Source organism: Dreissena polymorpha, chromosome 1, assembly GCF_020536995.1.
Source record: "Dreissena polymorpha isolate Duluth1 chromosome 1, UMN_Dpol_1.0, whole genome shotgun sequence".
In the NCBI taxonomy this organism is placed as follows: Eukaryota; Metazoa; Mollusca; class Bivalvia; order Myida; family Dreissenidae; genus Dreissena; species Dreissena polymorpha.
The window spans coordinates 62,116,525-62,132,130 of NC_068355.1; the positions used below are offsets into that span (position 1 = coordinate 62,116,525).

The 15,606-nt window shown below is 32.8% G+C and overlaps 2 protein-coding genes across 2 annotated transcripts in view; both read left to right on the plus strand.

Moving 5' to 3' along the window:
- LOC127831777 (uncharacterized) overlaps positions 1 to 15,606 on the plus strand; it is a 216,552-nt gene that overhangs the window by 55,558 nt on the left and 145,388 nt on the right. The gene's annotated exons all lie outside the window — the stretch shown is intronic.
- On the plus strand, positions 10,147 to 15,542 carry LOC127831893 (uncharacterized). Its single transcript, XM_052356975.1, has 5 exons — positions 10,147 to 10,609; positions 10,880 to 11,001; positions 11,701 to 11,895; positions 12,236 to 12,325; positions 12,962 to 15,542. Exons 3-5 carry the CDS (start codon positions 11,756 to 11,758, stop codon positions 13,281 to 13,283), a joined length of 552 nt encoding a protein of 183 aa, XP_052212935.1. The 5' UTR covers positions 10,147 to 10,609; positions 10,880 to 11,001; positions 11,701 to 11,755; the 3' UTR covers positions 13,284 to 15,542.

Genomic DNA, 15,606 nt, shown 5'->3' on the forward strand with positions numbered 1-15,606 from the left:
ATATCCGTACCAATATCCATGTGAGCACATACTAATAATAATTAATTTTTTAATCGCCATTAGCTTGAAAATAAACGTAAATAGATACAACAAAGACCAATTCGGAGACTTTAACATTTTAAATTACCTCCCCTGCAATAGAAAATATATATGGAGACTCGCATTCTATGGAATATCAAAATCTCAATATATCTTTCTCCAAAATTTTTTTCTAGTAAAAATCATCTTAAATTTAGCTGTATATTCGTATGTAATTAATTAAACAAGAGTTATAAAAAGGCATCGCAAAAAATATCGCGTTTTACTTGAATAAGTTACCTCCCTTAAGCCTATCGGAATATCAAAAATACGTATATAAACAAAACGCGTTCCTTGCATAAGTGATAATAAAGCGCGTGCCCGTGCCACTCGTCCTCCGAATACTTACTAAATATAGTACAACGTATCTACAATCATTGCGACTAACTCAAACCTCAGTAAATAAGTAACCAGGATAAATATACGTTTAGGTAATTAAGGTATAAAACATACATATAAAAATTTACATGTTCCCTGTCTGCCGAACCCGATCCATGGACTATAGCCACAAGAGGTTCCTATGTACCTATGTAGCCGGATTGCGTCCTCAGAGCGCCCAACACCGACACAGATCACGCTACTCTCCGGTCAAACACAATACTACATAGGACTGCTGCCTTTGTCACCATTAACGTGCAAAATGGAAACTTTCAACTGTCCTTTCACTTCATAAATAAGCCTAATTATGATCGTTTATCGGAGTAACGGTGATTTCGATATCCGAGCCTTAAGGTAGCGCACCTCTAATGATTTCCCGCGATTTATTTTACGATCATTGCCGATCTTCAATGATCGCTTATTTCCGAGAGATGCATTTTATTTTTTTCAAACTTCGAATTTTGATATATGTTTAACTTATTCATTTAGAATACATTATTTTCACTATAAATATTGACTTTGATCCAATTATCATCTGAAAAATACGATTTCGCGATTTCTTCAAAGATCGAGCGAGCCTTTTTACCTGTTTACTTATATATATCTAATTTAAGCTTACACAGATGTGAAGTTGTCGTGGCCTAGTGGGTAAGGCGATGGATTCAAAAAACTTTTGGGATTTTCCGGCGCAGGTTCGATTCCTGCCGACATCGCATACTTTTTGCGACGCGTTTTATTTCTTTTCTAACGTAATTTGATTTAATATAGCACATAAGCTATGTTTATTGTTAAATATGTTGAAAATTGTATGCACATCCTTCAATTTTAAAATTAAAACAACGTTATGGCTAAATTGATTAATTTACTGCTGAAAATACGAATGATGCATGTTGCATTTTTATTTTTATTTCAAAAAGTAAACGGTAAATCTGTCTATATTTTTGGTATTTTTGCTGTATATAGTGTTTCTATAAAAACTAAGTTTAAAATATAACTTAAATGATACTATTTTGAATTTTATGACACTTTGTTTTTAACCGACCCAATTTTTACTTGGCTGAAATCACTTACATTTCATGGCGCTATTCCATAGATTAAAATTTGCAAAAAATAAATGTCTGTAAAATAATACTTATTTCATCTTGTTTAAACTTTAAACACCTTTACTGCATCTGTACACACCAACTGCATGCCCATATTTGGAAATTTGAATGAATTATGGAATTTTTATATACCCCAGGGGTGAAAATAAAATGGACAAAAGCCGAGCGTGAGGGTGGTTTTGAAAAAAACGGTTTATTTTTTTTTAAGCATGGAAAGCCTACCTACAAATTTGCATGTAGTTTAGTGAAATGATGCTGATTAGGAAAATAATTAATTAAATTATATTTGGATATGTGCCCATTAGAGGTGCGCAAGCTTAAAAAGGTAGAATTACCGAAATTCCCGTTCTTACACGTTGTAGCATGGATCGGGTATTGATCACGATACACGTGTGTATAAGCACCGTACTGTAGTCCCGGCGGGGTTCTAGTTATCAACTGCATCAACACACCGGTAAGCAACCAGGGGAATATCATATGAAAAAAGAACTATCATGCATGTTTGATGTGTTAAAGTGTGTCACAAAATTTCCCTAACTGCCGATGTCGGCTATAATTTCGGTATAAACATGCAAAGAAATTAACATATATCGTGTAATAACCTGTTATCGAACAGCACCTATTACCGGACGCTTTGTTTTGGTTCTGTATGCACATGCGCAAAAGTGCGCATGACGTCACATTGATAAACAAATGGTCGCACATGAAGTCCATGACCTACTTGCCTACTTAGCTTGAAACAAATGCGCCAAAAACAGGTTAAAGGGATGCATTTATTGTTATTAACACCGTTTTATGTGTTTTTTGCTATTACTTTTTGAATGCATTTATCAAAACGTGCATTTACACACCAAAAAGCATATTTCCGTTTGCAATTTTGATTGCAGCAGACGCAGATTTTTTCGCCGAGTCCGGGTCACGTGATAGTCATGTGACTTTGTATATACTGGAGTAGTATTTATGAAGTGTCGGGTAATAGGTCATGTTTACATTGGCCGCCATTATGTTTTGTCTGCTAGAGGTGACAATAACCAGGGAATCATTGTTATAAATTCGCGAAGGAAGTTTGCTGGAAAACTTTACAGATTAATCATTCAATGATTGAACTGTTAGTCATTTGTTAAAACAAAATGTTTTTGTCATTTTAAGCGTTTCAATTTTAAGGAAATTTAACGTAATTTCTTAGGTGTTCGATAACTGGTTCGTCCACCATATATTATGTTATTGCCGGTATGTTATTGGACATTTTGTATGTCAAATGTTCATGATTTGTATTAAAATTAAGACGATGCTTATTTGCCAGAAAGCGTTTATTTCAAATTCAAAACAAGCAATAATCATACATAATACCAAAATATAAAACTAACAAAATGACAACATTCTCGCTTAACGCAACGTTCAGAAGCACGCGCACTTAACAACATTATTGCAACTTATGCAAGCTGTAATTAATATGTGACTACTTGCTATACAACCAGTATCATGCGAAAATTGATCTTATTCAATTGTGGTTCCCTCTTTGAATTTATGTTGCCTGTCGACTTTTAGAATAATGTGTCAGTAAGAAATGTATTGCTTGCTCTACAACCAGCATCATGCGAAAATGGATCTTATTTAATTGTAAATCCCTCTTTGAACTTAAGTTGTCAGTCGACTTTTAGAATAATGTGTCAGTAATAAATGTTTTTCTTCAGTTTCACATGTTTTTTTAAGAAAATTTAGTGAAAGATGCAAATGTGTCTTATTTATTTTCTTCTGTGTCTTCAATGTATCTTATTTATATGTGACTGCGTGCTTATTTTTTTTTCAAGAAATGAAAGATGCAAATGTGTCTTATTTTAATTTTATCTATGTCTTAAATGTGGCTTATGTATATAAGATAAAATGATATACTGCCAGTGTCATGCAAAAAAGGATCTTATTTCTTAATATCCACATTCACGCTTTGTTCTTTATTAGCACCGTCTTTAATTAGGCTATCTCTATTTAAAGTACAGATTACTGTGAACTTAATAATTGCGCAACGGTGATGTTGATCCATTATCGTTGTTAATTTAAAATGTAGACAACAAGTTAGCAATTAATGAAATCAGTTATTTTGGAAGTAAATCTAATTTTTTCTGTACAGTAGCCAGGTGAATGTGTATTGAGCCGATAAGATAGGGATCACCACAACAGGTTTCTAATACACAGTATAGACTTCCCCTATTATTGTATTTGTTATTTACCTGATTGGAATAAATAAAGTGTTAAAGATCATTTCATGTGAAAAGCAGGATTTCTGACATAATTTCAATCGTTTTGCTTTTATACACAATTTCATGGAACAATGAATATATTGGCGCGATGGAACACAATTTATAAATCAAGCTGACAGTATAGTATCAGTTTTTAATTATGTGTAATTTAATTCGCATCTTTCCCTTAACTCGTTCAATGACACGTGAACTTATATCAATTATAAAACATCACGTGCATCATTAAATATGTTTTTTTAAATTATGAAAACATATTATATGTTCTACATGGTTTTGTTTAGTTTTTTTACTCAACCAGAGAGACATTATAAAACATTGTTATATATTAAGCGCTTTACTTTTCTACATTACATAAAGATATATCGATTTTTTTTGTTAAGTGTACGTGCTTGACATATTTATAAAAAGGCAGTGTTTATTTTTGTAATAAAATCGAAAATTGACATTTAATTTGATGCAATCCACATTGTTTAGCGGCCAAGCGCAGTATTCCGTCTCGGCGGCCGATGGTGTATTGCAATATATACAATGAAAAGCTGGGTTTCTGACATAATTTCAATCGTTTTGTTGACGCGGAAGTGCTTTTTGTGGGGCCAAAAATACTATTGTTCCCTTTATTTAAACCTAAATCAGTATTTTTTTACACTTGAAGGTTTGTACAGCGGGGATTTCGGTACCGGCGCGGGTTTATGTGCTTGTTAAGAATTACCGAAATCCCCGCTAAGAGGCAACATATGCTGATTTATGCTTTGATTAAACATTGATAACTAAATTGCAAAAGTGTATAGCATATTGTAAATAAGGTAGTACGATATCATTTGTTTCATCAAATTTGTTTGGAAAATACTTTCTGAAGACTTATTATTACTATGTCATGTTATATTTACATATACTTTTGTGTAACCAATGTTTTAAATGTACATTTTACCTGTTTTACATTCGTTTACACATTTTTCACATTAATAAACTATTTAATAATGGAAAAACTATTCTGATAAGAGTGTTTAAATGATTAACACTAATATGATTGTGTACAAATCAACATTAATGTAAAGCCAAAACCCAAACATAATGACATATAGACCCTTTAAGGCGTAATATGGGGGATTGGCGTTAACATGGGTGATTTCGGCTCTGGGCGTACGAATGTAGCAGTACCGAAATCCCCGCTAATTATTTTCCAAAAGAAGTAACCGAATGGGAGATAATACATGTCACTGGTTGCTAATGAAAAAAAACACTTTGTTGACACTTGAAGGTTTGTACAGCAGGATTTCGGTACCGGCGCGCGTTTAAGTTCTAGTGTAGAATTACCGAAATCCCCACTGAGAGGCAACTTAATGCTGTCAAGAGTGCTTAATAATTAAAATTAATATCATTTTATTGCACCTTAACATTCATGTGAAGTCAAAAACCATTCATACCGATGACCTATTGACCCTTTAAGGCGTAAATATGGGGATTTCGGTACTAGGCGGGCGAATGTAGAATTACCGAAATCCCCCTTTCATCATCGCACATTAGTGTAACATAAATTTTAACACAATATATGTAGGGAAACTCATATGATTCGCGTAATGTGAAAATGATTATTATGCTATAATTCGACCACGAAACTTGACGTGACTTAATACCGGACATTATGGAATGGAGCTACGCTGACCGTATATGACATAAGACCCATTTTCGCATATTATCTTATCAATGCTTATATGAATTTGATTGCTATAATTTAATGCGTATTCGACACGGAATTATTGTCAAGGTTTTTCATTTTGTCAATATTTATCATAGCAGGGGACATTGCTGACATCAATATGGATACTGTTTTCATTTTCTGTCGAGAAATGATATGACTTATTATCAAGATTATTTTATAGTACGGTAGCGTTCTCTACACAAGTGAGATTTATTTGTACTGGTAAATTGCTCTTATACTCACCATTCGGACTCGACGATCGGCTCGAATAAAAATGTTAGTCGCTTAAAAGTACAAATTCATCATATTGAGCACGATTATTATTATTATTATTATTATTATTATTATTATTATTATTATTATTATATAGCTTTTAGAAACTTATACCTTAAAAAAAATCCCATTGGAAAAAAAAATCCCATGGGAAAAAAATCCCATGGGAAAAAATCCCATGGGATTTTTTAATTTCTTTTTTAAACACGATTTAACGCGTTGAAATCGCGATAATTGCTCATCATTTGTTAAAAGGTAGTGTTTCTGAAGGTTACATGAATAAATCTCTAAAAATCAGAAAAAAAAATCGATTTTTCCCATAAAAAAATGGGATTTTTTTCCATCAAAGAAAATTGAACGAAAATAAGCACAAATGCTTTAACAATGCTTAAAATCGATAACTAAGCACAAACGAACGTGTTTTATGTTTTTGAAAATCCCATGGGATTTTTTCTCCCATAAAAAAAGCTGGAGAAAAATCCCATGGGAACCACAACTTTGCAAATAAAGTTCATAGTGAAGAAAACGCATTTTTCAAGCAAAAATAACCAATTATTAATCACAAGTTAGACTTTTATCTTATACTTTATCACAAATAAGCAAACCTTCAAGAAAAAGGGTACTTAAGTTTGCGAAATTTCGGTTTCGCAAAGTTTTTCCGGTGGCCGTTAATATGAAAATAAAAAAAAAGTCCTATTCACAGGATAATAAAAGAAGTGTGTACTCCTTTATTAACAAATATATTTTTTTACAATCATTGCAAGTTCTGAACTTCTCCCTGAGGAATATCATGTTATTATTGCAAATATATATTATATTAGTCTGACATAGGAAACAACTGAATTAAATGAAAACATGTGTTTTATGTAATCTTTTTTATGTACAGTAGTTCTGATTTAAAACACCGATTCATTCGTTAGAATGTTGTTGAAGCCTAAATGCAAATACAGCTGCTGGACAGCCTGGACATCCATCTCCTGCACATATCAAACCGATGATACAGTGTAAGCAATAATTATTTAAAAATGTCTTAATAAATATATTAAAAATACAACATAAATGAATACAAAGGGAAAATGAATATTTTGCCTCAGAACTAAAATAATTTTTATAAGCAATTCTCTAAAATCTATACACAAATTCTACACAATAAACAAATACTAACTTTAGTTAGTTATGCAATATTTGAACATCAGCATCATGGTGCTTTAACTAAATATTGATAAACAATCATTGAATCATAAGATTTAAGAATGGTAGAACTTGAAAACCAAAATGATTTATTAGCAAAAAACGAAATAGTTATATATAATTTATAAAAACAAAAAATTGTAGCAGTAATAACTGTTTATTAGTTATAATACAATTTCCATTAATATTATCGTTACATCTTCTCACAAGATATTGGAATGCACTGGACGGCAATATACAGACAGAAGGTAGGTTCAATCCCCAGTATATCCTCCTGGGATCAGTAGATGCCGGGGGCAAAACCGGGTTTAATACATGTGCATTAAATGTCTTCCCAGATTAGCCTTGGCAGTCCACACAGGCATATCGACGATGACACTTTACGCTTTTATGGAATTTTATTTTACAGGAAGTCTTAACTCTGAATACATGTAGTCTTATCGACATGAACTGTTTATAATAAATAATACTGTATGAAAACAAGGCTTGTCACCATAGGATTATGCCCCATTTTCCCACATTTTTCGAAACCTAAATGCAAAGAATGTTTCCATATTTTTCGAAACCTAAACGCAAAGTGTGACGGAATTTCAGACGGACAGTGCGATCACTATATGACCACCTTCGGGGGCATAACAATAGTTTTACCAGCTCGGGTTCAATGGTTATTTCTTCCCAGACAGGAGGGTTGGTGCCAAACGTCTTGGGTCGAAACTCAAAAACATTTAAAACATAAATAAAGTATAATTATTATATTTTATGAAGAGCTATAAATACTTAGTTAAGTAGATGATTTTTTTACATCTGAATACAATTGTGTTTTGACAGCTATTGTTCTGCTGAAAACTTAGCCTAAAAATTAAAAGTAGGTCATGTACAGTCGACAAAAACACCAAACGACATCCACTGATTGTATCGCCATATTGTCTTTATATCCGATTATTAAATTAATATTTATATGAATGTGATTTGATACACGACACAACATGCATGGGTTGAGGCTAAATGTCCTAAAATTAACAAAATCAGAAAATATTTGCGAATGCAAGATGGTGTCCATTAAAACACTGTTTGTTATGGTTCGGACCTTTTTGTATGTTCTCTAAGGATGTACTTCCATATAATTCCAGACGGTAATGGGATCAAAGTACAAACACCTTCTTATAGAAGTGTACTTTATATTGTATAGCTGGCTATGAACCATCTGCCTGGTGTAAAAATCCAACAGATTCAGACTATTGTTTGTGTTACCGTTACTATCCAAGATGGCTGACAATATGCTTTATCTGTATGCCAATAGCCAGGGCAGGCGCAAGTCTTATCAAAAAGTGGTCATGTACGACTGTAAACATTTTTTTCATGTATTGTACCGGGCATCATTGAAGGTATATGAAACATTTTATTTTTATTTCACAGATATAAACATTATTGTTTATTGAAAACAAAAGGTTGGCTTGATTCTTTAATTACTTATGAAGAATGTATATCAAAACAAGTATAGTTGAATTCCATTTAATATTATTTTAAATACATGAATGAAAGACAAAAAGTTACAGGTTTACTTGTATTGAAAACATGGATATGAATTTAAAACAGCACATATATGTCGGAGCGATTGTCCGGATACCCAAAGGAACATGTATCCGAATATAAAATAGAGGCCGAAATACTGCAAGTTTAAAATGCGAGAAATTCATCAAATATTGTTTAAACAGAATCAACTGCCAAACGTGAATGATGAATTTAACATTTCCTAACGATAGCATGCAGCAATTTACCAAAAAAAACTAAACAAAACAGCAAGATATTGAATGAATAATAACATATCGCGGTGGTGTAGTAGATGTTGTGTCCGTCTAGCGATCAGGGCAGGAGTTCGTGGGTTCGCTCCCTACTCGGGGAGTGTTCTCATTATCTTCTCCATAGACACAGCGTACTGGTTCTTCCCAGGAAACGGACTCGACAGTGTCCACTGCTTGAATTTCTACTTGTGGCGACTAGCAGTATAGATAGATAGATAGTCTCATCATAGATGACTAGAATTCAGAAAAGGATTTGTTGTTGTTGTTTTCCAGGGAAGACAACTCGTAAAACAAGGCAAGAGACACGGGTAGGTATTCTTGAATGCTCTGAGCTTTTATGAGTACGTACGTACAGCTCAGAGTTATTCCTCGTATGCTATAGTCTGGTTGAGTCGTGGGTAATTTTCATAAAGTTGTTCCATCACAAATATTTTTTAACTATATGACCATGAATCATAATGAAAATAATTATTAACCTTCCTTCTTTAAGATTTGTTGCTTTTTCCCTAATGTTTATCGTCTTTAAACATCAAAATAATCGACTGTGTTGATGGTGTTAAACTACCATCATGAAAATAAGCTTCCGTTTGATTCGTGGGTTCTGATTGGCTGCCAGAATTTCAAGATTTGCATACTATAATTAGCCTTTAAACTGACCTTGCAGGACAGGTTAGTTTCTTGTGAAAAAATGTCAACAGACGATGTAGCATGGCGTATGACTAGATAACGAAAACAGTACTGTTTTCGCGATAACAGTAAAATACACCGAAAACAGTGTTTTCTTATATGAAAAACTTGAATATTAAGACAAAAACATCGCTTTTTCATATGCCTGCAATAAAAAGTAATAGTAGTTTAAAGATATTTCAACATATATGTTAAAACTTTATAATAAAATTTATTTTAATTATAATAATCCACATTCAGTTTTTTCCTATTCGAAAACAGTAAAATGTGCGCCCGAGAACAGTGAACAAATATTCGAAAACAGCATGTATTCAATATGTTAGTAACAAATAGATAACGATGATACATAGCCAATTCTATTTTATTAATTTGTAAAGAAGTCTAATAATTCAACAAACTATGAAACTTATAAATACTAGTACCGAAAACAGATACCGAAAACAGTTACCGAAAACAGCATAGCAAATGGGTGTCATAATTGATATATTAATATATAAGTTTGCAAAGTCGGCAGTGTTTGATTGACGTTCTGGTACGTGTGTTCTTACTTTTATATATATATTTGCATTTTATTAGAAATAATTTCGCATAATTTATTCTTGTACAGAAAGTAACTTTAAAGCCACTATAAAGGTGACGATCCGTAATTATTTACCGATTTTTAAATATCTTTTCCTTATTTTATTTATAAAGGTTATTAAAAAACAATATATATATGCTATTGGACATTACCATAAAAATATGAGCAATACAACTTGTTTTGAGCTCAAAATACAGTGTCCTCCAAGTCAATCGTGTTTACAAACAATCAGTTTATTTACATCGCTGTTTACTAAATCATGCCGAGCGATTCCGGCCGATTTTCCGGCAACAAATTTTGATTGGTCGGCACAAGACATTGTGTATCACGTGAGCAAGTCAAAGATGAAGAGGCCAGACATTCAAAACAAAAATGGCGTCAATTGCAAAGAGAAAGCGTACACTATCGATTGAAGAAAAATCGAAACGCAGAAAGGATGCGAAAACATCGTATAATCTTGGCCGTATTACTATTGGAAGTGAAGTTGTAAGGTGGAGAGACTTTCAAAGGCAGCACAAATTTCGATCGAACGAGGAAACCGCCCGTTTTCTTTTAGATCAGTGAGTAGCCTACGAGTACGAGTACGAATAAAAATAGTGACTAGTGTTGTTTACTTTTCTATTATTCTTGTTTTAGGTGAAGAAATGTTATTTCCATGTATTTGTACGTATATATTACATATTATTAGATAGTTTGAATATATACAGCGAACAAAGAATAACGATGATAATCTTCCAAACCATTTTGTTGCATACTGTGTGCAATTTTCATTTATTCAATACAACATGTGTTGCAAGAATTTTCATGTTTGTCATAATGTTTGTTTTCAGTATTTCCAGCTGTGGGAAGAAAGTAGAACAGAAAGCTACAACAAGCACTCCATTCAAAACAAGACCATCTGTTTTGAACCTCCAGTATCTGGAATATCTTCCATTTCCAGTGAAGCAGAGAGGCAAGATAAAACTTACTGAGATTGCTTATGAATTTTAACCCTTTGCATACTGGGAAATTTGTCGTCTGCTAAAATGTTGTCTGCTGAATTTCTAAAATAAGCATTTTCTTCGATTTGTTTTTCAAAGAATACTATCAGAATAGCAAACAGTTTGGATCCAGATGAGACGCCACATTTTGTTTGCAAACATTTTGTCCAAACTGTTTGCAAAGGCCTTCAGAATTCGGTTCCCGCACTGAAAGAGTTATTTAGATTTTTAAAAATTAATATTTCATTGATTTTTCTTTATTTTGGGAATGGAGCCCGGGCCTATTGAATTGGGAAAATGTTTCCTGACTTGGGAAATCATGAGCTTTTTTGATATGTTATAAATTTTCATCTAATTTCCATCTACAATTCAAATGTTTGTTATTTTGCAATTGTATCAGCCATTATTCAATAAAAAAAATGCTCAAAAACAACTCCATATTGGGAATTGTTTACTTCTATGTGGGAAAATTTTCTTCTTTTTGGCCCCTTTTCTGCCCCAATATAAGCCGAAAAAAAAAACACACAATCAATTTGGATTTTTTTAATTATCAAGATAATAACATCATCAAAAGTTATTTGAAGCTGAAAAGTATACCTTTTAAAGTTTACACTTATAATATAGGAAAATAACTGGACATTAAATGTATTTTTTAAAAATAATTATTTCAGTGTAACAACCATAACTGCCACAGAAGGCAAAAGCTCCTCAGATTATGAGACCACAATGACAGCACCTGGAACTGACATCAGTCATGCCGGTGGTACAGAGGTGATAGGAACTTGTACCACGGTTCCTTCAGTGCGGAAAAAGGGCCATGGAATAACATCCAACCCAAAGTTTGCCTCATTCACAGACCCTTTTAAGTAAGCAAAATGTTATACAGTAAATCATTGTTAAAAAAGTGTTTTTGTGAACAATTATCATAGATAAAAGTTGTTCTTCAAAATGTGTTGCATACCTCATTCGCCTCTGTTTTTTTTCAAGAAGGCTTGTTACCAGTAACTGGTACTGTATCATGAGTATAAATAATTCTACATATACCAGCTTTCTCAATGAAATGTAAACACATGGTTATCAGAACTATAATTCAGTTCATTATGTTGGATTCATCAACTCGAAATTAATTAAACAAACATGCATTTTGATTTGGATATACGAACAGTGACAGAAAACAAAATTGGAGTGTGTGTCTCTTATTAACAGCCTGTCCATCGATGTCACAAATATTGAGGATGAGGATGAAGATGAAAACGACTCGGACTATGAACCTAGTTTCAGCTTTGAAGCTGTCTTGTAAGTTCTAACAGTTTAGTTTTTGCTGAATATCATATATTGTAGGGAATGATACAATATGTTATATTTAAACAGCCTTTTAAAGGCACACTTAATTAAAACTAAGTGATACATAAAATTAAAAACTGTTTATTGCTTAATGATTACATGTTTAATTACGCTTCTCTGTTGAATAGTTAAATATATTTGCAGAGTACACATATTCAAATCATAAAGCTATTTAGGAGTCAAAATAACATAAATTGTACAGTTTAATCCTCTAATTACCTGTTTAATATATATTCCTTTCATTAATTATTTTTTAAGCTGCATTATGAATTTACAGAGTTGTTTGAAGTGAAAGCAATGCTTCCTGGTTGGCAGACACTTTTCTCAATCAATGTTTAAAATGATATAGACAAACTTTCAAAATAATAAATGAGATTGATTGTGAGATTTTGAAAACAAATGTATAATAAAGGGAATGCATTTGCCTAATTCAATATTGAGTAAAACCTTAAACATTACATATTTAACAAATGTATACAAACATGTATAATATGTTAGTTATCTTATAGGCTTTTCCTGCAGAACTTAAGTTCCAGATTCGATAAAATGATAAATGAATTTTTAGGTTTAATGCCGATTTTTTTTCAGACCAGATGATGTTAACCAAAACTATGAGGAAGCAGCATTTGAAGAAGAGGCATTTGGAAAAGATGGTTGTGATGATGATGCTGATGCAGAAGAAGAGTCTGCAGATGATGACCCTTGTCCTGGCATTCAAAGGCTAAAGACTGAGGCAGACAGTGTGCACTTGATAGGTTCCGCTGTCTGTTTTGCATATGTCTCGGCAATCTTGTCTCTAGCCCGTATTAAAGTGATGTCCTGTTCAGTGACAGGATGCACAGATCCAACCAATATCTGTGTCACAGATTATTTCAGTGGATCATCGTTGTATCTCAAATGGGTAAGATAAAAATCAATCATGCATTAAAGAAGGATTACAGATATAAAAGGAAAAAAGTCATTGCTAGCTACATGTTGTAAATTTATTACAACCTTCAAAGCTATATGCATCTGTACAGCAAAAAAAGTGAGTCCATGTACCTATTCAGAAATCAGACTTGTTATGCCCCCCCCCCCTTCAAATAAGAAGAGATGTATTGTTTTGCACATGTTTGTCCGTTATTTGGTCTGTCCACCAAATGGTTTCCGGATGATAACTCAAGAATGCTTAGGCCTAGGATCATGAAAGTTCATAGGAACATTGATCATTGCTGGCATATGACCCCTATTGATTTTCAGGTCACTAGGTCAAAAGTCAAGGTCACAGTGACCCGAAATAGTAAAATGGTTTCCGGATGATAACACAAGAACGCTTAGGCCCAGGATCATGAAACTTGATAGGTAGATTGATCAGGACTCGCAGATGACCCCTATTGATTTTCAGGTCACTAGGTCAAAGGTCAAGGTCACGGTGACAAAAAACATATTCACACAATGGCTCTCACTACAACGGAGAGCCCATATGGGGGCATGCATGTTTTACAAACAGCCCTTGTTAAACTTTGCCATAACTTTTGCAATATTGATGATAGCAACTTGATATTTGGCATGCGTGTCTATCTCATATAGCTGCATATTTCGAGTGGTGAAAGGTCAAGGTCATCCTGCAAGGTCAAAGATCAATGTAGAATATATGGGTGGGGGCATTGTGTTTCACAAACACAGCTCTTGTTGAAATATATAATATTCTCAAGTTTGAAATTTCATTCTTGTTGTTAAAAATCTATTTATCTGAAATCATAAAAAATATTTAGACTTACTTGGATTGCTTGTTCAGGGGAACTTGATTAGGCAGGTATCCATCAATGATTTTTACATGGTTATGGCCATTTTTTAACTTGGACTTTTCATTGTGAACGTTTAAGCCAAGGTCCCTGTCTAGGCAACTTTAAAGTTCTTTGGTTCACATTATGTTATCCACACAAGGGAACACATTTGTCAAGGCTAGGTAACCCTACAATTAATGGTCGCTACTTTTTTTATCTAACACTGGGAAAAGTGAAAGACGCTGGGAGTAGACGGCTGTTTTAAAGTTGGTGGCAACCTTAATTAATTGTTGCTGTAAGGAGTCCCTATTAGTAAGATTGATTTGATGAAATGGTGTCAAATGATGATGTACCTTCAGTGCATTTTTGTGTTTGAGTTAAGGGGTTTCAAGACCAGAGGATAAATTATTTTGTGAATAAGGTTCATTGCGAAAGGCATATGGTATTGGAAGAAGCCAGGGCCAGTCATATCAAACATCCTACAACATTGGCACCATGCGATGCAATTTTTAAAGTGCCATAAATATGTAACCGTCACATTTATAATTACTTTTGTTGCACATTTTCAAATTAGCTGTCAAATATCCTTTATATTTGAAACAAACAGATCAAAATAACTTATATTTTAATATTTCAAAATTCAATCGTAAGTTAACCTTGTAGTACTGTCTTTAGACAGACCCCCAGATTAGCAATAGCTCGGGTGAGTTGTGAATGATATTCATTGGTGTAATGATTTAATATGTTATTAAATATTTCTGCTTGTAATTGACATGATATACAGTAATTATTTTGTTCTAAAAACAACTCCTATTTTATCATTTATGTTAGCCTTTATTGTTGTTGCTTGCTGACTGAATACAGAATTAATTGCAATGTATATTTTGCAACCATTGTCTTTTGGTTTCTGTAGAAATGTGTTTATTTTTTTTTACATAATTTCATTCAAAATATAAGTAAAAAAAACGAAGTTCAAACATAGTTACATAGACCATGGATATCAATTAACATTTTGAACACATGAGCCAAACTTTTTGTAAAGATTACAAAATATTTTTTCTAAAAACATTTGAGCGCATCACAAATTTTAGGGGCAAAGGCTACTCAGCTCGAGGTAATATTTATATCCTTGTAGACATTATAAAAAAATAACATACATGTTACCTTTGTTGTAATTTTGTCAAACATGCTCTTAGCATTGAATCTTAGTATGCAGCGTTCCAAACAAAACTAAATAAAAAAATTACTTTAATAAGTCAGAAGCAATTGCAAAGCAGTTTGATACTTGAATTTTCTGTCTTAAGTTACTGAAATTGCATGTTATTTGTAATGACTGTGCATATATACTTATGTAGTGGTTAACATGTTGATATTCTTACTGCCAATAAAAATAAACAAACTTATTTATATGCTGTTTTTTCATTTAATGCATAAAATACTCTATAACAAATATCATATACATGCATC